The 26,630-nt window shown below is 40.7% G+C and overlaps 1 protein-coding gene across 5 annotated transcripts in view; it reads left to right on the top strand.

Annotated features, from left to right (window-relative positions):
• Window positions 1-2,455: 2,455 nt before the first annotated feature.
• Window positions 2,456-26,630, top strand: part of GOLGA4 (golgin A4) — a 104,776-nt gene continuing 80,601 nt past the window's right edge. For 3 of the 5 annotated variants that reach the window (XM_048839005.2, XM_075125643.1, XM_075125641.1), the window contains exons 1-3: window positions 2,456-2,806; window positions 11,301-11,393; window positions 24,720-24,815. In XM_048839005.2, coding sequence (XP_048694962.2) covers window positions 2,723-2,806; window positions 11,301-11,393; window positions 24,720-24,815 — 273 coding nt within the window. In that variant the 5' untranslated portion in view covers window positions 2,456-2,722. Of the gene's footprint in view, window positions 2,807-5,338; window positions 5,422-11,300; window positions 11,394-24,719; window positions 24,816-26,630 lie in introns of all 5 variants that reach the window. The other 2 variants (XM_075125642.1, XM_075125644.1) reach the window with 2 other exon arrangements.

Below are 26,630 nucleotides of genomic sequence, written 5' to 3'. Positions count from 1 at the left end.
CTGCAACCTTCATTTTTGCAAAATCCTGCTGTAATCTTATTGGTTTAGTTTAGATGTCTGAATGAGATATGTATGGATGATGGAATCAACCTCCAGCCCCAGCCTGTCCTGATGAAATAAAGTGTAAACACCAACGGTTGAAGATGCAGACAACAGCCCTGACAAAGCAAGAAGAGTCCACCCTAAAAGAAAAGAACAAAAGTACAATTGAAGAAACATCAAAGCCAGGTCCTAGGCTGAAAGTCATGTCTGCAATTGATGGGTGATCAATCACACAGGAACCCAGAGGCAGTGTGACACAGCAAGACCTATAGACTCTGGATTCAAACTAAAGCCTACAAAAAGGATGGGTGAGATGGAAGACTTTGGAGGGTAACATTCTGCTGCCAACATGGAAGGGCATCAGTGCATGCCCAACAGAGACCCAGCCCTTCCTTGTGCCCGGCTTTCCTGGCCAGTTAGCCGCCACAAGCTACGAACCCAAGCCACGAACTCAAGCTGCATTCAGGACTGGTAACTATCTAGCAGCTGCAGAACATTTGTGTGTGTGTGTGTACATAGGTATTAGATATTAGTTACTGGTCTTAAATCAAATTGTGTTATTATAATAAACGTGACATCTTGTCCCTGAAACGATCCTGTGTAGTTGTATCTGTATAACAAAGGTGCCTGTTGACACTGAACCACAGTAATGTGTGTTGCTGTACTGTGCTGAGCCTGGCATTGTTTGTTTGCACCATGCTATGAACCTTGTAATGATTGCTGTGTGCGTCTGAAAAGTAACACATATTAAATCACTTTTTAAAGTAGCACTCAGTAATATGACCACTAACACAAGCCCAGAGAAGTGGGGGGCGGGCACAGTGTGTGTGATGGAGTGTGTGGGTGGGTGAGAGAGAGAGACTGGGACAGAGTGTCTTGGGGAAGTGTGTGTAGGGGGAGTGTGTATGTGAGAGAGAGACAGAGTGTGTGTGTGGGAGAGTGAGTGTGTCAGAACACTGTCTCTTTAAGTTCAGACAGCAGCTAGAAACACATCCTGAGGCAGAAGCTGACGGACAGACAGGTGGTGTCCCCCGGTTCCTCCACCCCCAGCTCATCAGAGACCAGTACACTGGCAGGGAAAGGAGGACACCCCAACATCAGCCCCCACATCCTTCCCTGGCTCTGCACAGCACAGCAGTCTCTCTCCTCCCCCCACCAGCAGCAGCCTGCCCTGCATGCTGCTGTGGTCCTAGTGACCCAGGAGAGCAGGATTCTGCATTAATGTTTTGATTCTGTGATTCCCTCACAGTTCTCCTACAGCCTCCTCTCCCCACAGACCCAGGAGATCCACCCCCTCCCCTGTCGTCCAGGCAGGAGCGTGTTTGCTGCTGGGAACCAGCATGCTCAGCTGGGCAGTAGCTATGTGAGCTCTCCACCAGAGAAATTTCAAAAACTTCCTGGGACTCTGAAAGAGGAGGGATTCATGCCTGTGTAGCTGCCGAGCAGTGGAGTTTAAAACAGTGAGCAAAAGGGTCATGATGGGTATTGTGGGATATCTCCTGGAGGCCAGTTACAGCGACCTAACGAACACAGTGTCTACACTTGCAGTGTGCATGATAAACACCCATTTTTTCATGTTGTGTGCATATAAATCTCCTCACTGTATTTTCCACTGAATGCATCTGATGAAGTGAGCTGTAGCTCACGAAAGCTCATGCTCAAATAAATTGGTTAGTCTCTAAGGTGCCACAAGTCCTCCTTTTCTTTTTGCAAATACTGACTAACACGGCTGTTACTCTGAAAAGTGTCTACGCGGATGCTTTGTCGATCTAACTTTTCTACAAAAAGCTCTGCGCCTCCCATGGAGGTGGTTTTATTTTGTCAGCAAAGCAGGCAGGGTTTGTCCGCAGGAGGAGCACTGTAGTGTGTACATCTCCACTGTTTTGTCAGTAAAAGCTGCCTTCTCGTTTTCAACCCTAAAACTGAGGCCACACCACCACCACCACCACGTGCGCGTGGAATGCAGGGCCCTTGTGGGCTGAAGGGGCGGTCAGCTGTCGAGAAGGGTGGGGCTGCTCTGCTATCTAGGCGGGTAGACTGGAGGCGTCCGCGAGGCGGGTGTTGCCCATTGTCCTAGAAACTGAAGGTGCAAAAAAAAAAAAAAAGCCGCTTAAATCGCATCTAGTCCAGATTCTCTTCTCCAAGGGGCTCAGGTAGAACCGTTCCCGAAAGGGCATTTCCTAGGGCGTTGCTCAGGGCAGAGGGAAGTGGGGACTGAGCTGCGGAGCGGCTCCCTCTGCCCTTCCCCCGGTCACTGCTGGACGCAGCGCGCCCGCCCCTTTGGGAACGGCACGAGCAGGGCGCGGGCACGGGGAATGCCCCCAGGCGGTTTGTCCCTCGCTCCTCGCCGTAGCGTCCCGTCCTCTCAGCTCCACGTTGGCCGCGCACGCGCAGCGGCTCTTCTGTTCACCTGCTGGGGAGGGGGGATCCCGGAAGGAGCGGAGGTGAAGCGGCGGCGGCTGATCCGGGGAGCGGAGTCACCAGCGCTCGCGGGAGGAGCTCGTCTCCCAACCCCCCCCCCCCCCACACACACCCACCACCCCTGAGCTCTCGGGAGAGGGGACGGGGCGCGGGAAGGAGGGAGAGTGACGCCCCGTCCCGGAGCCACAGCGGGGACCGGCAGCGGGGGCGGCTCCCCGCGTTCCCCTGGCCGCCCCCTCCTCCCCGGGGGGCCGCCGCCATGTTCAAGAAACTGAGGCAGAAAATCGTCGAGGAGCAAACGCAGCCGCGGAGCCCAGGGGGGCGGGCGCCGCAGCAGCCGCAGGTAGCGCGCTCCGGGGCCCTGCGCCCCCTCCGCTCCCCTCCCCTCCCTTCGGGCCCTGGCGGCTCGGAAGGGGATAGAGCAGCGGGGCTCGGTGATAACCCCGCTGCTGTCCGGGGTGTCGCTCGTCACCTGCAGGCAGAGGGGCGGGGTGCTCGGATCCGAGTTTCTCTGCAACCTTTAGCATCCCGCTGTGGGTCTGTCAGAGTTGCGTGCTCACGGCTGACTCCTTTTACATCAGTGACCCCCTCTCCCCCAATTAGTTCCTTTTCCTGGTTGGAAGCTCACATTTATTATTCACAAATACGTGTTATAACTTCCTGCAGCGCTTCAGGAGACAGGGCACTTCTTCTCTAACTTTATTTCTTGCTCTCTCTGTCCCGGCTTTAATATAGGACCTAAAGTACCCAGTTCTCTACTTCTTGGTATGATTTTGTATCTTGGATTAAAAGAGAAAAAAAGATAAAGCACAAAGTCTTAATACAAGTTGTGCTTTGGCTGTCAGAAACAGAACCTTGTTCTTATTCAGGCAGGACTCCTATTGAAGTCTTGAGAAATTATATAGAGCTCTATATATAGCACATTAACTTTTGTGCTGTGTTTTTTTCCTCTCAGAAGTGAGCAAACTGCTGCCCCCAGACAAATCAGTTATTTCACAGGAAAGATGTGCAGTGTGCTTTAAAAACAAAACTTTATGGACTTGGTGCTTTTGAAAGTGAGACACCAACATCTTTACTTGGGCACGGTGCAAGGTAGGCCCGTGAAAAATCCCGCCCCCCCACTCCTAACGTACAACATCTGCTGTTGTTATAGCCTTAAATAGGGAGTACCAGTCAAGCTGAATTGTGCGATGCTTTTCAAGTCTTCTAGAGGCTGCTGAGAACTGATTTTCATGTTAACTCAGTTTCCAGAAGTAATCTTCTCGTTCAGTATTCATACAAAATCTTTTTAGTTGTCAGGTTAGCTAGAATACTGTGGGTGATGAAGCTATTGAATTTTTAGAGTTTAAAGAATTTAATATGATAACATTGTAGTTTACATCAGATCTCACAGTTCAGCATTGTGGTCATTGGTTATCTTTGTCACACCATCCTGTAATAGTATATTCTGTCAGTAAACATCTTTAGAGGTGATTAAATTTCAATGTATGCTTCTAATGACATCTAAACTGTACAGTGAATTACTTTTGTTTGACTGCATCTGAATGTTGAACAATATTTGATAAATGAAGGAGTCATTATTGAGAAATTAATGATTTCTACCAAACGTTGAACTTCAGACTTTGTAGTCTGCTTTTTTTTTTTCCCCTGTCCCCTATGTATTTAATTCCTGGAAGTCTCTCTTCTCCCATGCTGCTTTTAATTTTAAAGAAATTAAGAAAAAACTCACAAAAAACCACCTGCACTTCAGAGACCATTTGGTTACTTAATCTTAGAAATTGGTGGTACTTGGTTATTTAAGTTGTTGCTAATATTACTAAAATTTTAAAATATTCTTGATTATGCTTGAATTTTTACATATAGAATATCTTGAATCCGTGGAAATGTGTTACATTTTTGTTGCAGATTAAACAACTTGAAATTTTTTTTGTCCAATATGTACTTCAGTAAAGGTAAAGTTATTACTGGATTTTAGAGATTGCATGCAACAGCAATTTGTAAATTTTAATAATATAAAATGTATACTTGTCACAGAAGGCAGTAACTCAAAGGGCAAAACTAAACAAAATCATTAAGTAAATGATAGGCTGTGCAGAATGAGCAACTTCTAGGAAGTATTTTGGGTATGTATATTTACACTATATTTCATCCAAGATGCTGACCCTTCAGGTAGGAGTGATCTCTTTGTTGAGAGTTGTAAACAAGATCTTTATAACGTTGTATAGTGAATTAGAATTTAAAATGAAATATGATTTTATATGCCATTAATTATGGGTCTCTTTGCAGTTTTGTAGTGGTAAAGGATTGCTGTCATCGGGATAGATCTGAGGCAATATATTTGTATGCATGTTTTCAGTAAATTATAAGAGTGATTTAGCTATATGACTTCAGTTTAATTTTAAGGAGACATTTCAGCTAAATCATTGTGCATCACTGAAAATTTTACCTCATTTAGTTTGGGACAGTCAGTATGTACTGAAGAATCAGTAGTTATTTTGAATCAATGTTGTGGATAAATTTGTGCCTGAGAGTGGTGATTTTTTTTTTTCACTAGCATAATGTACAGTATGGCTTTATTTCTGTGTTGAAATATTCATTGGCAAATTTTGTGAAACTGAATGAAACAGTTTAAAGTAAGTTAAATAACACTTTTATTTGTTCCACCATGTCAGTTTCTGATCTGTCAGTGATCTGATATACTATATTGTCACTTTGAAATGAATTAAAAACCCCACAATGAAAACAGATATGTTTAGTTTTAAACATTCTCCTGCAACGCTGACAACTCCAAAATTATACCACTGTGTTAGCATGTGAAATTTGACTTTGAATAAAACTTGAATTGACTAATCTGCTAACTCTACATTTCATACAGCTTGGACTATGAAAGCAAATGACATAAATCAAAAGAAATGGCATCAGTCCTCAAAAAATTTACACAAGATCTCCCAGTCAAAAGTAAGAAAAGTATTTTCCCCCCCCACTCTCCTTGTAATTTAAAGGAATAAAATAACTGCAAGCAGTTAATTGGATTATATTATAATGTCAATCAATTTTATATTCAAGACAATTTAAAAAAGAAAAAAAGAAACTTACAACATGTGTTGCTTTAGATTTTTTTTCCCTTCATGGTTTCACTCACTTTCTCTCTTTTTTTATATCCTCTCATGGTGCATCTTTTCCTGGGCTGTCTTCACTGTCTACCCTTTCTTTTTTGGTATAGTGTTTTTGCCTCTTACACTATGTAATCTTTCTCCAGTCTGTCTCTACTCCATTTACTCTCCCACTGCACACACATCTTCTCACCTTGCAGATAAGGCTTGATGATTTTACCAGTCACTAGAAGCTAGAGGACTAAATGTTCTGGCCCAAGATTGACTGATAGGCTGGTGCCACTTATTCAGGTACAATGATTAGGTAAGAACCTATTACTGTTCCTGGGCCTTGCTTTGCAACTTCATCTTTTGTAAGAGCTGCTAGCTAGTAGGTGTCAAGTGTCTCAACTTGGAGACCCCCAATTTCCTCTGCTCCCCAAGTCCCCCCCACCCCCAAACTCTCTGGCTGCAGAAAGGGAGAAGGAACATGCCCTTGCTGTTCCTCTTCCCTTTCCAGACCCCACTGCTTGTCTCCATATTCTGTTCCTTCCCAAGTCTCATGATCCTCCTGTCCAGTGACTAGCTTCAGTACCTTCTGCTGCTGCTGCTGCAGCACCTTCTAGTTTTCAAGAGCAACAGTATAATGAAACTGACCATGGTTCTGAACACAGCAGCAAAAACTGACCAGACTTCAGTTAATTACAGTCTTCTGAAACTTGAGAAACTTATTAGAAGCAATGGGGACACTGGAGTATTGTCTATAGACGAGGAAGATGGCACTGCATCAGATAATACTTGGTTCCTGTTTGAAAGATTATTTTTGAATTCATAAGGACCAGAAACCTTTTTTTTTAATTTTTTTTTTTTTTGCACTAGCTTGGGGAAACTTTATATTTGCAAGGGGTGAGTAGATTTTTCATTCTCCGAAAAGTAAATGCCTTAAAGTATTTGGAGCTCAATTTCTCAGCAACTTATATTGCCTCCATGGTTGCATGGTACTAAATGAGATGTTTGACTTTCTAGCAGTTTTTATTTTGAGATGGGAATTTCCTACTTATTTGGTAATGGCGGTCCTCATGGCTGTGCCAGAAATTAGAATAATCCATTGTATTTGGTTTGATATTTCACGTGTTGGCTATTATCTATCAGCTCTTCTATATTGGCTATTCTCAGGAAACTGGTGGGCAAAGTACAATTAGTTATTGCTCTTTCCCATCATACTACAGGGTTAGGCTAGAATTGTGCCAGGTCTTTATACATACAAAACATTAAACTCCTTCTGCTTTCTAAAAATGATTGATTTTACTGGGAACATAACTGTTTCTTTTCGGTGGGTGAATAGGCTACTATCCATGTCATAGAACATCTAATAATGCCTGATTCTTTTGAGCTATCCATTTGGAAGGTATAGAGAGGTATTTAAAGCAAGATGTTGCTACTGTTATCACATATTTCTGGAAGTCAAACAGTAAATTTGTGACAGAAGTAATTGTACATTCTTGGTATATTGTCAACAGTAGTCAGACATGTATGATGAGATCTTGTTTGTTAGTTTTATCTATAGCATAGAACTTTTGGTATTTTAATATTTAGTTCATAGTGATGATTTTATATTTGAGCATGAGACTAATAAACTACATCTGAGTTGGTTATGGTGTTTTCAGTCTGATTCAGCAAAAGTTGTGAAATTTGTCTTTTGATGATAGCCATACAGTACAGTAAAGTTTGTTTGCTTTGTTGACTTCATATAAACTGTCTTAAATTCTTCTGTTCACTTTTCCTTGTACAGCTTCTATTTTTCTCTTGCTTTTTGTAAATGTTCTTGTTTAATTATTTCCTTGTCATCCCCATCCCCAGCCTTGAAATTTCCTTTTGAGCCAGTCATTTTTGACTGTGTTGGCAAAAGTTAATAATTGCCTAAAACAAAAAGTCTGTGTAATTTACACATGAAATTTAAGATTTCTTTGCTATGTAGAATTAGTGTACATTTCAGTAATTTTACAGCACTTGCAGCTCTCTGGAGTCGTTAGCCACACGATAAGATACTTTTCTGACTTTTGCATATATTTACTCATGAAGAACATTAAACATATAATGTGGCGGGTTACTCAGCTAACAAAATTATCTCAATCTGCAGAAAATTAAAAATGCATCCCAATAAAAACCTCCAAAAATGATAAATATCTCATATCACAGCCTTAATTAACATTAATGGGAAAAAATGTACCTTGAGAGGACAATAGACTTTTTTATATTTCTTAAAAGATAAATCCTGCAAAATCCAGAAAAAGTATGAGTTGCCTTTAAAAACTGTGTTCATTCAAGTTTAAAGCAAGTTTCTGTGCCACTTGTGTTTGTGACCCTTTAAAAGCATAAGTTAAGGGAACCAGAAGGCACTACCCATCAAAATGATTGAATGAATAAATGTGTGTGTGTGTGTATGTATGTGTGTATCAATTTGCAAATTTTTAAACCTAAAACTACTTTGTAATGACACTAAAATCTCATCTCATCTGTATTTGTCAGGCCTCAGATCTGTACTAAGAGTGAAGCATGGTTATAAATTATTAAAATAGCTAATGTAGCCTCACTGTAAGGTCTTGAGACTGACTGGAGAAGGGTGAACTTGAGTGCCTGGTATTCAGTGAGGATATTGATATAGGCATCTCAGAAACTCGGTAATATGATGATGATCAATGGGATACTATAATACCAGGGTACAAAATATATAGGAATGACAGAATAGGTTGTGCTGGTGGGGGTGAGGGAGGGGGAGGTGGCACTGTATGTGAAAGAATGCATAGAGTCAAATATAATAAAAGTCTTAAATGACTCAAACTGTACCATAGAATCTCTATGGATAGAAATTCCATGCTAAGAGTATATCAGTAAGAATATACTACTGACCACCTGAATAGGATGGCGACGGTGTGAAATGCTCCAGGAGATTAGGGAGGCTATAAGAATAGAAAACTCAATAATTATGGGGGATTTCCACTATTCCCATATTGACTGGGTACATGTCATCTCAGGACAGGATGCTGAGATAAGGTTTCTAGACACCATTAATGGCTGCTTTGTGGATCAGCTAGTCCTGAAACCCACAGAGAGAGAGGCAATTTTTGATCCTAAGTGGAGCACATGATCTGGTCCAGAGGTGAATATAGCTGAACTGCTTGATAATCGTGACCATAATATAATTAAATTTAACATCCTTGTGGGAAGGAAAATATCAAAGAAGTCCATCACAGTAACATTTAACTTCAGAAGGGGAACTACCCAAAAATTAGGATACTAGTTAAACGGAAGAGAGAGGGTACAGTCACAAGAATGAAATGCCTGCAAGCTGCATAAAAACTTTTTTAAAAACACCATCATAGAGACTCAAATATATACCCCAAATTAAAAAACATAGTAAGAGGACCAAAATGGTACCACCATAACTAAACAGAATAAAAGAAGTGGTTAGAGGCAAAAAGGCATCCTTGAAAAACTGGAAGCCAAATCCTACTGAGGAAAATAGAAAGGAGCATAAACTCTGGCAAGTCAAGTGTCAAAGTATAATTAGGCAGGCCAAAAAAGAATTTAAAGAGCAACTAGGCAAAGACTCAAAAACTAGCAGCAATTTTTTTTAAGTACTTCAGAAGCGGGAAACTTGCCAAACAATCAATGGGGCCCCTGGACAATTGAGGTGCTAAAGAAGCACTCAAGGAAGACCAGGCTGTTGCGGAGAATCTAAATGAATTCTTTGCATCTGTCTTCACGATACAGGATGTGAGAGAGATTTTGACACACAAGCTATTCTTTTAAGGTGACAAATCTGAGGAACTTTCTCATATTGAAGTGTCAATAAAGGTGGTTTTGAAACAAACTGATAAATTTAACAGTTATAAGTCACCAGGACCCCAAGAGTTCTGAAGGAACTCCATTATGAAATTGCACAGCTACTTAACTGTGGTATGTAATCTATCACTTAAATCAACTTCTATATTAGATGGCTGGAGAATAGCTAATGTCATGCCAATTTTTAAAAAAGTTTCAAAGGCGATCCTGGCAATTACAGGCCAGTAAGCCTAACTTAAGTATCAAGCAAATTGGTTGAAACCGTATTAAAGAACAGAATTATCAGACTCATAGATTAAAATGATTTGTTGGGGAAGAGTCAACATGGCTTTTGTAAAGGGCAATCATGCCTCCCTAACCTATTAGAATTCTTTGAGGAGGTCAACAAACGTGGAAAAAGTGATATAGTGTATCTGGACTTTCAGAAAGACTTTGTCAGGGTCCCTTGCCAAAGGCAAATAAGCGAAGTAAGCAGTCATGGGATAAGAAGGGAAGGCCATTGCATGGATCAGTATCTGGTGAAAAGACAGGAAATAAAGGGTAGGAATAAATGCTCAGTTTTCAGAATGGAGAGAGGTAAATAGTGGTGTTTCCTAGGGAGCTGTACTGGGACCAGGGCTGTTCAAAATATTCATAAATGATCTGGAAAAGGGGATGGTAAAATTTGCAGATGATACAAAATTACTTAAGACAGTGAAGTCCAAAGCAGACTGCAGAGTTACAAAGGGATCTCACAAAACAGGGTGACTGGGCAACAAAATAGCAGATGAAATTCAGTGTTGATTAATGTACATTGGGAAACATAATCCCAACAATACATACAAAATGATAGGGTCAAATTTAGTTGTTGCCACTCAAGAAAGAAATCTTGGAGTCATTGTGGATAGTGCCCTGAAAACATCTGCTCAGCATGCAGCAGCTATCAAAAAAGGTAAGAAAGTTAGGAATCATTAGGAAAGAGAGAGATAATAAGACAGTAAATATAATGCCACTATATAAATCCATGGCACACCCACACCTTGAATACTGTGTGCTGTTTTGCTCACCCTATCTCAAAAAAGATATATTAGAATTGGAAAAGGTACAGAGAAGAGCAGCAAAAATGATTAGGGGTATGGAATGGTTTACATATGAGGGGGAGATTAAAAAGATGGGGACTGTGGAACTTGAAAAAGAGAGAACTAAGCGGGGGCTTATTATAGAGGTCTATAAAATTATGAATGGTATGGAGAAAGTGAATAGCACTTATTTACTCCGTCACATTACACAGGAAACTAGGGGTCACCCAATGAAATTATTGGGCATCATGTTTAAAATAAACAGTAGGAAGTACTAATTCACACAGTGCATAGACAACCTGTGGAATTTGTTTCCAGGGGATGATGTGAAGGCCAAAACTATAACTAGGTTAAAAAAAGAACTAGATAAATTCATGGCGTATAGGTCCATCAATGGCTGTTAACCAAGATAATCAGGGATGCAACCCTGTGTTCTGGGTGTCCTAAGCATCTAGCTGCCAGACGCTGGGTGTGGATGGATGACTGGGGATGAATCACTTGTTAATTGCTCTGCTCTGTTCGTTTCCTCTGAAGCAGCTGGCATTGGCCACTGTTGGAAGACTGGATTCTGGGCTAGATGGACCATTGGCCTTACTCAGTATGGCTGTTCCTGTGAATTGTGGCCTTTTCTGTGGTATAGGCTTTGAGTCAAGATAAGACCTGTCATGTAGGTGCTTGGGAGAGCTGTTTTCTTCCTTTTAAGAAAATCGTATGGAATGCTTTAGCAAAGCTATATTGAGGACAGCGTTTAATAGTTGTCATTTGAAATATTACAACACTGGAGAATTGTGTGTAAAATTAGTTCAGACTACTTGTTGACTTGTGCACTTTCTCCATGCAGACCCACTCCAAATCTTCACCACCAGGCAACAGGAGCAGAACATCTTCACTTACAGAACAACCTGATGAAGGCACTTTAACACCAGACAGGGAGGTCAGTTCAGAGCTCTGTTTTTCTTTTTGTAAACTTTTTATCTGTAGCATATTACAAAATATCTAAAGTGTATAATCATATTTATCACTTTACACAATACCTTTTCATCTAATAACTCTTTATCAGTATTCTCAACACCTCATCTGTATATACAAATTAAACTCTGCATTTTTAATATCAGTAAAGCAGGGCTTCCTAAACTTTTCAAGCTGGTAACACTTCCAGGCTGAGAAATATTTTGTGACCTTCTCCATGATTTCTAACCATAAGCAGGTGAAGTTTTGTAACTATAACTGAAGTAACTGAAGTTTCAAAAACTGAGCTGTAATTGTAAAGGAGATATATTTTTATATACACTCATCCATCACCCTGAATTGAGCTGGTCTTGCTGATGAGGTTGAATTGGGGAAATAATCTGTTAGTTTTGATCAGTGGACAATTTCAATATTTCATTTTTATCACAACCATCAAAGAGAAATCTGGCTTAATGGTACATGGAGGAAAATGGCCTGGTCAGTACTGCTGAGTCGATAGGTTCTTGGGTTGGGGGGTTGTTGCCACTTTATTTGCGTCATTAGATCATCAAGAAAATAGTCCCACAGCTAGATCTGATGCTTCCCTAAAAGATGCTGACTTACAAGTTCCTGATGGTTCCTGCCTGGTTCCTTGGTTCCCTCAAAGAAGCCTGAAACAAGAGGAAATTACTACAAGTTTCCTTTGTGCTTTGAAAGACTCATTTCAAAGTTTTCTGATTAGTTTGTTTACCTTGCTGAATATAGACAGAACAATCCCCTGCTGCCCCGGGAGCGGATTTCAGTTCATATGTGCTCCAAAATGTCAGCAACCAGTGCCATCCAAGCTAAATTATTAAAGAGATTAAGGGGAGTTTTGTAATCATTCAGGAAAAACTGTACTTCTGCTCTTAATGTAAAAGTGTTGAGGTAGCACATTACCTCGTGAGGGCCAGCTCACTCCTACGTCAAAGAGGAATTGTCGGCAACTGGAACCCATGTCATCAATGACCAGTGCAAAAAGTAGAGAATCCGCTGGGTGACTTTTTTTTTTTTTTAATGAAATTCATTACTCAACAGCTTTGAATGACTGACACCTGTTTTCAGGAGTTTGACAGTATATGTGTATAAAACAGTGAAAGCATAGGGCATTAGATGTGGTGATGTTATTTATCTGTGTGACCAGTTTACTAATTTTGCAGTCTTTGACAACTTTATATGCGTTCTAGTAATATCTCTAATGTTCTTGTTTAGTTATGGCACAGCTTTATACACAAGTAAGCCCTCTTTAGGAGAACTGTCAGAAACCTATTAATGATGGGGGAGCCAAAGTAGAGCTGTTGGGCATCCAAAGATAGGGATAATCCCTAGGATATATTATGTATTCTAAACTTAAAATAAAGGCTTTCAAGGAGCACCTTGTGCCCTGTAATTTTTCAACACCTTGAAGTTAGTTCCCTGATGTCATTTATCCTGTAGCACTGCTGTAATTCTTGTTCCCCTTTCTTCTAACATCTCTGTACAGTGGAGAGAAGAATGTGGATGAAAGTTGAATAACCTTCCTAAGAAATAACACCTTGTTGCTTTACTGAAGTTAGAAATTAAGTTAAAAAATCAACAAAAATTGAAGATTATTCAAAGTTAATCCCTTTACCAGCTTGAACCCTCTTCCTATCTCAAATTCATGCTCTTCATCCCTCACTCTTTCGGCTCTGCACAACTATTTCTCTGCCTCCATCTGTACCCATCTCCTACACCACCTTCTCTACTAAACATCAGTCTCATCCAAAGAAGCTTATGTTTACACTGCAGTTAAACACCCCCAGCTGGCTTGTGTCATTAGACTAGGGATTGCAGGGTTGTAAAATTGCAGTGTAGACGTTTTGGACTTCTTAAGGAGGAAAAGTCCCAGAGCTTGGGATCCAGCCCAAGCCCTTAAGTATACACTGCAGTTTTACTGCCCCGCAGCCTGAGTCCCGCAAGCCCAAATTGACTGATACGGGCCAGCTGTGGGTATTTAATTACAGTATACACATACCTTCAGTTAACTGCTATCTTGTCTTTTTTGCCCACCTTTGACTTCATGCCTTCTGTTATGCTGCTCTTTATGCTTGGAACAGCATCCAGTTAATGTTCACAAGCCCTCCTGCCTTTCCTTTAGAAAATTTCTTAAGACTCATTTCTTCCTTGAATGAACCTAGCTTATAAAAACCTGTAGCTCACTTTGGGTCTAATCTGTTTTGTGTTCTGTGTTGTTACATATCTGTACTTTTTTTTTAATACAGCAATTCTCTGGAGCCTGGGACTCACTTATTTGACACATTCTGCATATTGTACAGTGCCATGACAATTTAAAGATGGGCCTAAACCAAAACTTAGAACTGATGTTCAGGTATATGTCCAAATTTTGCATCTTGAGCCCATCTCTTAAAAATGAAAGCCTCCTTATAGAAAAGTTATTTTTCAAAAATATACCTACACTGCCTGGCTTGTAATGTGTTCTCTAATTCATTTCCATGCTACTTGCAGCATTGAGATTGTTGTTAGTTCTTTTCATTGCCATAGAGTCCATCTTGCTGTACTTCATTTCATAGAATCATAGAATATCAGGGTTGGAAGGGACCTTAGTAGGTCATCTAGTCCAACCCCCTGCTCAAAAGCAGGACCCATCCCCAATTAAATCACCCCAGCCAGGGCTTTGTCAAGCCTGACCTTAAAAACTTCTAAGGAAGGAGATTCCACCACCTCCCTAGGCAACGCATTCCAGTGTTTCATGTTGCCTTTGACCTTTATTTTCCTCCAGTCTGCACAGTAACGCACACACTCTACAGACAAATAAGAGAATCAAAGGTAGCCCACAGGATGTGACAAGTTGCATTGGAAGAACATGCTCTAAGTACAGTGGTTAAGGCTGGGAAGAGGCACAGAAGCAAGTTTTGCTATTTTTCTGTGTTTGTTTAGGCAGGGAGGGGGAGAAGGGGAGATGGGAAACAAAGAAGACCATAAGGGGGCTCAGGTATTCGATTGTCTCTCAGCCTAGAAATTCTCATAGCAATTCTGTTGTGAAGCATATTCTGTCATTAGAAATGCAGAAAGTAGTACAGTTGAAAAGCAATAGTAGACTTATTTATTTAGATTTATTTAGAACCATTCTTCTTAATATTACATGAAAATAAGTTTCTCTATAATAATGTACATTAAAGAAGTTATCTCAATCAAGACATTAAAATTCCTCTCTCAAAATATTCTTCATTTGTATTAAACATGATTATTAACAACAAAACAAGCTTGTATAGTTATTTTCATTTTAAGTCTAATTGGACCAGATTTTCATAGAATACAGTTTAAGTGTACTAGCTTTTATTCTTAATCACATGACTGAAGAATTAGACCAAATTGTACAATTCGTTTTTGAAAACACATGCCTTCCTTGGCATGTTTTTCAAGCATCATTTTAGTTTGGCCAAATTAGGTGCTTCTCTTTAGAAAAGAATTGTCAGTGGAGTATTATTGTAGCTAAATAGGTCAAAATACAGATAGTAGCATTTGGGGGTTACTTTAAAGGAACATTGTCAGCTAAAAAATCTCTTTGTAAGACATGGGTCTGAAAATATATTACTAATATCTTAGATTATTGGGAATTGTCTAAATTTTAATAAATTGTTCACTGTTTAGACTCCTTCTTTGTTTTGCATTTCTCTGATTTAAAAATGAAAATCATTGAATTAAGTGTCAATATTATTTCACCCACCTTGTTTCTCTGATATACTGGGACCAGCACAGCTACAACACTGCAAACAATTCTAGTCAGTTTAACTTACAGGTTCTCCGTGCTGCAGTGTCCAACTTGCAAACAGTGTATAGGAATGTTTTATTTAAAACTTAAAATTTTTGGAATCATGGAAATATTTCCACTGTTCATAGGTTTTGTGACAGCTTGTTTTGAAGAAATATCTTAAAAGTTGAGAGAATTGTAGATAGACCCGTTGTAACAAATGGTACATTTATATAAAGCATTCTTTAATATTTTACTCCTACATTCCACTTAGTTTGAAGGGATTTTAAGTCTGAGATAATGTTTTGAAATTTTGAAAGACTTGCATACTTGACCAACCACACATTTTTGGAGAGATTTTTACCTTCTGATGATTAGTTTCTGTTTCCTTTTCAGCCTCCCATTTGGTTAGAATAGTGGTTTTCAACCTGTGGTCCACAGACCCCTGAGGGTCTGCAGATTATGTCTAAGATTTTTCAAGGGGATTCACCCTGCCATTCAAAATTTTTTGGGGTCCACAAATGAAAAAGATTGAAAACGACTGGGTTAGAGGGAAGAACTGTCGCACTATGGATACAGTCATCATTGCAGAGCACTTTATGATGCTGCTTCCCCTTACCCCCAAGAATAGAATTTGCTACCTCCTTGCTACCCTGGCCTTTGCCAGTTCTGAATTGTGCTTGGATCTAACTCCGAGCTCATTGCTGCTGCCCCACATGATGATTCTAAAGAGAAATGGATCTGCCAAACAATACACTTTTATAAAAGTTTAGTTTTCTTTCTCTCTTTAAGAATTTTATATAGCTCACAATTATATGTAGCTGCCCATTTGCAGAAGGCAACAAATGGAATTCTGGACTGTCACTGAGAGCCTTTGCTAAAGGGCTACTGCTCAAGCTCAGCCTGGCTTTCAGGACGTGTTTTGGAAATAAGACTATGATGTCCCTTTTTCACCCAGCCAAGTAATCTTGCAAGTTTCTTGTAGAGTGTAGAAGTAAAGCTAAGCCACCACTCCTGTTCTTGTGCATTTTATTTTAGAGTTACAAGATGTTTGTGTTGGCATATACATTTTTAATATTATAATACGTTTTTGATTAACTGCAGTCTTTCCCAGGGTGGTCTAATAAAAAAGTAAGATAAATGAAACTGGCCTTTCCAATCTAACAAAAACACTTGCTTAATACCCTTGCTAATGCTGCTACTTCAATTCATTCATGCTCTGCTTCATCTGAAATGCTTCTAAAAGACATTGTCATGCATGGATACTAGGTGCTCATATATAACTGGTTTTCCTGTCTAATATATCTGAATATGTAAATATCTGAAAATGTTGAAGGGTTTGGAGTTTGTTGGTTTGAAACCGAGCAATGTATACTTTTGGCAGTTATGTATACTTATACAGGCATGCTTAGATTGCACGTTATAGCAGAAACAACAAACCAGAAAAAAGCTGTTCTTGATACAGACATTTATTATTTCTGAAAAAGGATGCAAAACAAATATACACCCTTCTGTTTTATTTCAGGAGAAACCCTTGATGTATAGATCTTGACTTGCTTGACAGCTTGCTTTTTATATTTCCAACAAGCTCAAGAGTTGTCTCTATATATGTTAGCTGGAGGGCACTTATGTCTTGGAGATAGGTCTCAATGAGAAAATGTGTGTGGTAGGAAGCAGTTCTTACTAAGTATGTCATTTGTTCTCCCTTTTGTGGCTTGCCTTTAAAAGGTATTATCTGTAATGTTATTGCTTCATTTGAAGGTATGTCAGATCAATCCCTACCCTACAGTGAGGCCATAAATATGACAATCAAACTTGATGTCCTATTGTTAACGTTAGATCTTTACATTTAAGTCCACTGCTAATATTTCAAAATATTATTTTTGATGTTCATTGTTAGCGGTTAGCCTGTCACTCTTATGATCTGCTCTTTAGTTATTTTAATTTTTAAATTTGTACCCATTGGAGGTTTTCCTTCAGAAAGTGGTTTGTAATTTAGTTTTTTGAAATTTTTTAGTCCCTACAGAAATACTACATATAATTAGAAATTGAACATTTTTCCTTTGAGCTGTACTTCAAACATGACTTTTACCTGATTTATATAGAAAGCAAACAAAACTATTGTCATTAACAGTGGTTTTCAAAAGTATCTATCATAATAGTAATGTCTAATTATTTTCTTAAAAATCAGTGCTGAAGAAAAAATTATTACAATATTTTAAATACTAAACTACAGTGAATTTCCAGTGTAAGGCTTAATGGTGTGATTGTGACTAATATGAAGAAAGGGTTTGTATTAATTTGTATAGTAGATTACATACAAAAACTGAGTCAAGAACATTAGAATTAAGAACATTGAGGTTGCTAAGTTAAACATCAGAAAGTTAGAAAATGCTGGAATTAAGGCTGCCCATGCAAAACTTAATTTGGTTCGTGTTTGTGTTATGATAGTTTATCTGCATTTCATACACATCTGTGGTAGAGCCAGGAACAGAACCTAGCTATTCTGGGTTCTAGTCCAGTGCCTTAAACACAAGTGAACATTGTTATAACCCTGAATGAGCACCATCTAATGATCACTAACCAGGTTGCTGAATGTGGATCCACCTGCTGTGAATCCCATGTGCTCTTAAGCTTTCTGTGCACAATTTAGGTACTTGCTCTGGACACACGCTCCAAGTGCAGAGTCACCGTCTGACACTCTTCTTGGACATGTGGACTCCTCAGACCAACTACCTAGGCCCAGAAACTAGAGCCATCTTTCTCAAGCCTTCCTGTAGTCCTTGCGTGCTCCCAGAGTTCCACCAAAGCTGAGGCGCTTCCAGTATATTGTTTTCTGCCTTTAGGGACTATGTGACAGTGAAAGCAAGTAACACACCGACTGTACAATGGAATTTCCTAAACTGATCACACTTTGCTCTCGTGCAAAAAACAAGAGAGATACATAGGGTGATCATATTTCCCTATGCTGAATATGGGAAGCCTAGTAAAATTACTCGTATTGAAGCAAGTTCAATGGCAATCAATCAGAACTATGCAGTACAAACATTCAAGTTAACATCAAGTTGACTGAGCCTCTGTTAAAAAGAAATACTGCATAGTTAGATTCTTTTTATTTACCTTCTTCTTTTTAAGGCTTTGGGGTTCATATGGGGAGACGTCACACACACATACATACATTCACTCTTGTACACTTCTCTCACATGGGGGGGAGGGGGAAGAGGAGGGCTGACCAGCTAACGCAGCGTTCTCTGCCCTCCAGGCTTGGCTGGGTCCCCAGGATGGACCCACCTCTCCTGGTACTTATTTCCCGAGGCAACACCGGGGAGGGGAGGCATGCCAGGGTCACATGCCTTCCCTCCTCAGATTTCTGGCAGGGTTCACACCAGAATGTGGCTAGCGGCAGCCTTTTGTCACTCTGCGGGAGGGAAGGGACGGCAGCCACTTCCAGTCACTGGAAGGGCGGAAGGGAATGACCTGGCTCTCTTTCCCCCCCTCTGTGGCTGGAAGCAGCTTATCCCTTCCTGCCTGCACACTGCTGAAAGGCAGCTAACACCTCCAGCCTGCTGTTACCCACCAACATAGCCCAGCCACCTCCTGTCCCCCAGCTACAGCGTGGGCAGGAAGGGGTTATGCCCTAAGGATGCATTGTGCACCAGGGCCTAGAGAACCCGAGTGCAGGGGCTTCAGTGAACCCAGCCAGAGAGGTGGCTCAGCAGGGGAGGGTGTCTAGGGGACGGAGCAGCCCTGTGCTCCCTGGGGGCAGGCAGGGGTGGGCAAGAGGGTGTGAAGCCCCTGCCTGAGGAGCTGTTGTGAAGCCTGTAGGTCAGGGTGTGAACAGGCTGGAGACTGATTTCCCCACTACCACCCCAGAGCTTAGCTGAGGGGCAAAGAGGCTTCCCTGTGCCAGCACTGTGTGGGGCACTGGCTCATGAAGGGCTCGGTTCCTCCTGGCCAGTGCCCTGGGCTAGAGGGTCTTGGGCTTTCCTGGGGCTCCAGTCCAGCCAGAGGCAGTGGGGGAAGGAAGGAGCCTGCTGGCCAGGCTGTTGGCGAGCTGAGAACTCTGACTGGGGGCTGGTTCTCCGCACAGAGCAGGCAGCGGGATGCGCCCTGCCAGGTAGGGTGGCCGGGGGGGAAGGAGGGGGAATCAGGGAGAGGACAGTGAGAGAGGGACCACATAAAGAGCCAGTGGGTGGGCACCAGAAGTGACATGTAACTGGCCGCTGGCTGTTGCCTGCCTGCACTCACCAGCTACCACAGTTCGCAGCCCACAGCTAGTGCTAGCTGGAAATGGGACAGGGGTCGGGGTCCTGCTGGCTGAGAGCCAGCACACATTGTGTGCTGCGCTGATGGACCAGCAGGGGGAGTGGCCGGCCGTGTGGGATGCAGCTTTGCCCCAGTCCCCGCCTTGCAAACCCACCCCTATCGTCAACCACTGGCCCCCCCGCCTCCGCTCACCACTGCAGGTAGCTGGCCAGCAGCAGGACCCGCTGTTACCAATGCGGGGAGAGACAGAAAATACGGGACAATTTGCCCGTTTTTGAGAAGAAGTCAGGACACCTGTAGGAGGGCTTAAATATGTGACTGTGCCTTTAAAAACGGGACGTCTGGTCACTGTAGAGATACAGGTCCAAGGAAAACAACAAAACCTATATGCAAATCCCTGCCTCCATTTCCTCACTTGTCTGAGAGCCACTTAGAATTTAGTCAGTGTCCTTGCAGGATCCCAGGACTCTCCTCACTTCCTCCTCCTTCTCCAGCACAGCCTTGTCTTCTGGTTCTCGTCTGCGTCTCTCAAAAAAAACAACCGCATCCACCCAGTGAGAGCCAGTCTCTCTCTCTTCCCCAAGATCAGGTGGTCTCCCTGACTGACATCAAGTCCCTTGTCAGGTGGCCCGTTGCTTGGGTACCAGCTTACCTGAGGGAATTAGTTCGCCTATGCTGCAATCAGCTCATTCTCCAAGCCTGTTTCCATTTAAATGGAGGATTATCTAAATTAACACCCTTGTTTGCTCTGCATTGTTAGTCCTCTGTCAATACTTCCTCTAATTCTAGTCCACGATGGAGGTAAAAAGACGACAATGAATGTATAGTGCAGGTTTAGAATCAAAATGGTACTCTCGAAACAAAATGGAGTTTTGTAGTTTGATATAGAAACATACAGACATGCACTCATCTATCACATTTGTCCCTTTTCTTGCAACCCTCTTTTTCAATATCCATACTATGTACTAAATAGCAGGGATCTGGTGGGAAAAAATAATATACAATTGTGTAATTAAAGACTTTTTCATAATACATATGCACATAGTGACTGAATTATGGTTCACCTGGGCAGCCTTATTTCTGGCATTTCCTAACTTTTGAGTTCCCAGTTCCCGGCCAATGGGAGGGCAGAACTGGTGCTTGGGGGAGGAGCCTCGTGGCTCCCCCGCCTAGGAGCTGGACCTGCTGCTGGCCACTTCCGGGGCGCAGTGTGATGTCAGAACAGGTAGGAACTAACCTCCCTTAACTGGGCAGCACCACCAACGGGACTTTTAATGGCTTGGTCGGCAGCGTTGACCAGAGCCACCGCGACCCAGTGCGTTATGTTCTGTGACCCAATACTGCATCGTGACCCGCAGTTTGAAAATCACTGCTACAGATGACAAAATAAAATTCAACAAAGGCAAATGTAAGGTGCTACGCTTAGGGAAGTAAAACCAAATGCACAAATACAGAATGGGGGATAAATGGGTTGGCAGCAGCACTGCTGGAAGGGTCTGGGAGTAATGATGGCTCACAACCACAACGTGAGTTAACAATACGATACTGTTGCAAAAAAATCTAAAGGCATTTTTGGGTTGCACGAACAGGCATAGTATGCAAGTCACTAGAGGTAATAGTACTGCTCAACTCAGCGCTGGTTAAGCCTCAGCTGGAGTACTGTGTCCAGTTTTGATTACCACTGTATAGAAAAGATGTAGAGAAACTGTAAAGAATCCACTGGTAAGGGACAAAGATGATCAAAGGGATGGATTGCAAGCATATGAGCACAGGCTGAAGGAACTGGGTATGTTTAATATGGAAAAGAGGAGATTAAGGTGGGACATGATAGCAGTCTTCAAATACTTGAAAAGTTGCCATAAAAAAAGACAGAAAAATTGTTCTTTCTTATCACAGGGGGCAGTACAAGAGGCAGTGGGTTCAAACTACAGCATACCAGATTTAGATTAAATCTCAGAAAAAATTTCCTAACTGTAAGAACAGTAGAATCAAACTGTCTAGGGAAGTCATGGAAGCTCCTTCACTGGAGGTTTTCAAAAAGGCTGGGTAACTATCTGTCTTGAATGATTGACTCAACAAATCCTGCATCTTAGCAGGGAGTTAGGTTTGATGATCCTTGTGGTCCTTTCTAACCCTACGGTTCTTGGATTATGTGGAAATAGATTACTCAAATCATGCCATGGTTGAATTTAACTATTTAGCATTGTGAGAAACAAACACCTAATATATCACTACTGTGCAGTCATTACTCAGAACTATCTGATTCCTGAAATTCTCGACAATGTAAGATCAAACTAGTCCCATTTTAAAATATACTGAATCAACTGAGCTACAAATAATACATATTTCATTTTGGAAACCTTCATAAATCTTTAATTATTGGCAGTCATTGCATTCTACTCACAAGTTTTAAAATTTGCATTTCATTGTTTTAGCTGATCTTGTATAAGAACTAAAGAGAATTGGTGTAAAGTCACTTTTCTCTTTGATAGTTTTAGCTCTGCTGCTTATTTATAAAAATAAATAAAAAAAACTGGTAGTGAAACATTGATGGTTGAGATTTTACACATCCCAAAGTCGTGAAACTGTGAAACTCAAAGTTATGGTTCCCACAGCTATTGTAAGTTGGCCACTTCTGCATATGTAATGTTTGCCATTGTTCTTTTTGCACATATATGTTAAGCCAGAAGAATTATCACCAATGTGACCAAGTTATGAGGGCTGTGGGAACTGTAACTTAGAATTTTATGTGTTTTGCTTGTGTAAAATCTCACTCATGGACATTGTTTTCATTTAATCTCCCCCTTTCTCCTCTCCTAGAAAGGGAAGATGAACAAAAAGAGATTTCTTCATTGGATTTTTCACACTTGAATAAGTTTACATTTGAAAGTGTCCTCTGGCAACTCTCTCAAATGCAAAAGTATATTTCGCTGAATAAATGGGTATTAGACTGTGCTTACAATTGTTTGTGTCCTTCTGGCCCTGCTGCTGTAAATACTGTACCCTTTGAGAGTGTTTGCCCTGTAATTTACTGTTTTCAGGATGTGAACTTTGAAATGAGGGTTTCTCATGTCCTAGTCAGCCCTTGATAAATCATCCAGTAGGTTGCTAGAGATAATATTTATCTTATATTCTACTGTGCTTGAATTACATCTCAAGTGTGGCCAACATAGGGACAGTTGAAGCCTTTACTGAAGTTAAACATTTATGGCATAGTTCTGAGAAGTGAAACTAAGCAACATAGTGGTTTCAGAATGAAACCCCACTAAGGCATTGGTCATAGCAGCGATTCACAATTTTCTAAGTGCTGAATCTTCGTCTCCCCTCCCTGGCTGCAGAAGATCATCTTGTAGTAGAACCAGTGAGGTTCTGCTACATAGAGGGTGGTATAATGAACTATATGTGTGATTTAAAAAAAAATATTTTTTGCTCTCTATTGGCTGATGTACTGAGAGGGCATCTACTGGATGGGAGGAATCTTCTTTAGCTTTAGGGTTTTTTGGAGGACCAGCATTCAAGGCTCAGCTCCTCAGATTTGTGTGTGATTTCTGTCTCCAAAACATGGATACATTACAAGAGAAGATTTGAGGAACTAATAAAGCGGATGGGCACATGTTGCAGATTCCAGCTTCGCTGAAGCAGATCCATTGGCTATTCCTCTTGCTTAATGGGAGCTATGAGAGCATGGAGGCTACTCCAACAAAGAGATTTAGGTAGTGGTTCTGGTGTCGAAGAGTGGCCTTCGGGGCAGGGTTAAGGATTCTTCTCTCCTTGCCTCAATTTCTGGAGGAAGTCTCCAGCAAATAGTCTGGCTGCTGATCTTTATGATGAAATAGTCATGTATTTCTATTTCTACTCAGACACGCACGTACTGGAATCTGTTGAGGCTCTCGTTTATATTTCTGTTGCAAAGATTTGCCTTAAATAACAGAGCCAAGGGATGGAAAGGAATGAGAACTAAGCCTCTTGAAATTATTATTTTCCTAGCCCTGACTCATGTTGTAATATCCAGAGACCACTGGTATACTTATTAATACAATACTAAGCACATCATCCATTTTCTCTAAGTGCTGTAATAAACACTAATTATAAATCATTATGTTTATGTGTGTGTTATTCTAAATCTTCCCATAGATCAAATTGTGTCCTAATCTCAATTATAATCATAGTAACAGGGAGCTTTATGTATCCATTTAAAAAAGATCAGGAACCTAATCATTTTGCAGTGGTGTCTCTCCCTAGAGATAATACTTAGGACCTTGAAATTGAGAAATGGTTTCCTTCTGAACCAGTCGCAAATGAAAAGCCCTTTAAGTGATTCACTCAGCAGATTACTCGAGTCTAGAATTTCTGAATTGATCAACATGTTCGGCAGTAAGATAGCCCAGCCTTTGGTTTCTGAGTGTCAGCAAAAGCTTGAAATATATTGAAATATGTCAACACATATATATTCATATATATTAATTATAGTAATATATTGAAACGTTACACCATTCTAACAATGTTAAACGATAAAATACACTTGAATACATAATGAATTTGAGTTGTTATTCCACAGTCTCTCTTCATGGATGCTTTTACTTTCTGTGAGTTTACAAACTCGTCTCCTAAACTGATTCAAATACTTTAAATGTAAACACTACCAGTTGAGTTAGCAATTTCTTGTATCATTCTGTAACTCCTAACGATTCCAGTCATTATGTATGGGGATGATAGCTAAAGTATAGTTTTGAGCACATCCTATATATGTTAGCATCCCATTGTTTAAGGACTTTTTACAATATAATTAATGAATCTTAGTGGAATGATAAACCTTCAGAAGTACATAGTTTATATTAATAGTTGTATTAGAGTAGACATAAAAGTACTGATGTTACTTTTCAATATAAATATATTATGTCATAAGCAATTTAACATATCAGGACAACATACCTGTTCCGAAGATGTTTATAAATAAAACTATAATGTCAATGCAAAATAGTACTTGCTCATGCAAGGCTAAATTAGGGCACACTTTTGCTACCACTTTCTTTCCTCTCCAAATAATCAGTATAATAGATCTTGGCTGTTATGACAATGAATGATCCAATATATTTCTGTTCTTGCTTTGCATTCCTCGGTGGATTACGTATACCATGTTGTATCTTATTGTAGACCCTTTTAGCACTGTGCAGAAATTGAGATGGTGAGATAAACGTTTGCAACCTTCTTTGATTTTTTTCCTTTCTCATTACTTGTTTTTCATCTTCCTGCTTTTTGCATTGAATGACACAGCTGCTAGCCGGGATGATAGCAGAGCCTGCTTTTCTCTCTGAGTATACTATCTTTGCTTTGGATCCCAAACAACCTAAACCACAGAGTGACAGTGTGGTGAGTCCTCCTGCCCTTTTCAGTGATGCCTTTAGCGGGGGAGGAGAATACTGTTAATTCTAGAAGGCAAAATTAGTACTGCTTATGGCTTATAGTCTCACAAAGGTATCTTGACTACCCTCTTGCTAACCCTGCACTAAAATTCAGGGGTAATACCCAATAGCTCATGGCTGGTGTGCTGTATGATGTGAACTTATTTTAACACAGAAAATTAACATTGTTTTGTTACACAGGAAAATGCATTCTTCCCAAACTTTCAACAAACAATTGCCACATAGATTTGTAGGTTTCTTGCCTACAATCCATAAATGCTGCTGTAAGTCATTCTGCTAGTTTTTAATATCTGTCTTTGGATATTTTGAAGGAAAATGGGAATGATAAACATTGATGATAGTGCTTTTTCTGAAAAAACTTTAAAAAGTATGCAATTTCTGCATATATTGCTATATATAATGGTAGCAGAAAACCGTTTTCTTACATACATACTGAAATTTAACCATGCCTAGCTGATGGCATGGTTGTTAGTGCAATAGTGTGCTATCGCTCAGACAAATACACTTTTTCAAATGTATATTCCCTTGTCTTGTGCATTGTAAAAGCAATGTTTCCAGTCTTGGAGCTGGGTGAGAAGCAAGAACGAGAAGAGAGGAGGAGGAAGAACAAACACACCAAGGGAATGCTATTTCCGACCTGAACCAAGGTTTCCTTTAAAACATTCCTCTTCTTTTGACTGTTTCACTTCTATTCCCTCAAAATCAGAAGAATTGCTGCCTTCTATGCTCCAGTGTTATGACATTTCTGGGTGCATAGTGACTGGAAAATATAACGTTTTCAAGGGGCTCTGGTCTCCCCATTCTTCAGTATTTACGCTTAGCACCCACTGAAGTGACTGCTTTTTGCTCCACATATAGAGGAGAAAAGAAATATGAGAAGTCACAGAAAGTGTTAAGGGTCAATAAAGTATAGGAAAAGAATTGGGATGTGATCTGCAGCCATACTATGTTGTGCTTTTGATCCTATCTTGCAAATTAAACAGGACTGGACTGGAGGTGGTCCTTTGAAGTTTAACAGATATTTGAGTGCTATGTTGATTTAGTATGTGGGGTAGTTCCCTCAGTGTTAGTACTGAATCCGTCCTTTACTATGGTGCTAAGAGGGACAGTCAGATGCTGGAGGGGTCCCCTGTTTCTGCTGAGATATAAATCAGAGGTGCTAACCAACTAACATTAGAGATCCCATGGAACTTGATCAGTACTTCACTCTCCTGGCCATGTTCAGCTCTGGGCCATGTTCCAGTTTAGATACTTTCTGCATACCTAAACTCTCCCTGCAGTTATAATTAGGTTCTGTATTCATTTGTGCTTCCAGCCATAGACTGTTGTGCACTGAAAAACAGCACACTATGTAGTATCCTGGTTGTGGCTTCATTTTGGAGCAAACATTTCTGTGCATGCTGAAGTGATGGCTGTGCATGCCCTCCCTGGGACCACTAGCTGCACAAATACTCCCCTCTCCCCCTCAAAAAAAGATCATGTGAGGTTTAGCATTAATGGGTATTGCCAGTGTTTTTAATCAAGCTTCGTCTGTGACTCTGCCACTTTTTGCTTAATCCTTTTCTAAAAAGACAGTGTGCCTGTGGGGGGCAAGAATGAGAGGGAGAGGAGGTGATCACGAGAACAGTTTTTCTTCACTCCCCTGATATAGGGAAAGCTAGGGACAAAATAAACAGGTTTAAATAAGAAACGTTTTTTTGATGAGTGCAGAATACTGGAAACTAAATGTTAAATTAGAGCTCAACTTCTTCGGTTAAATTAA

Source organism: Caretta caretta, chromosome 2, assembly GCF_965140235.1.
Source record: "Caretta caretta isolate rCarCar2 chromosome 2, rCarCar1.hap1, whole genome shotgun sequence".
Classification (NCBI taxonomy): domain Eukaryota; kingdom Metazoa; phylum Chordata; order Testudines; family Cheloniidae; genus Caretta; species Caretta caretta.
The sequence above is the reverse complement of the archived record's forward strand: the minus strand, read 5'-3'. Positions and strand labels throughout refer to the sequence as shown.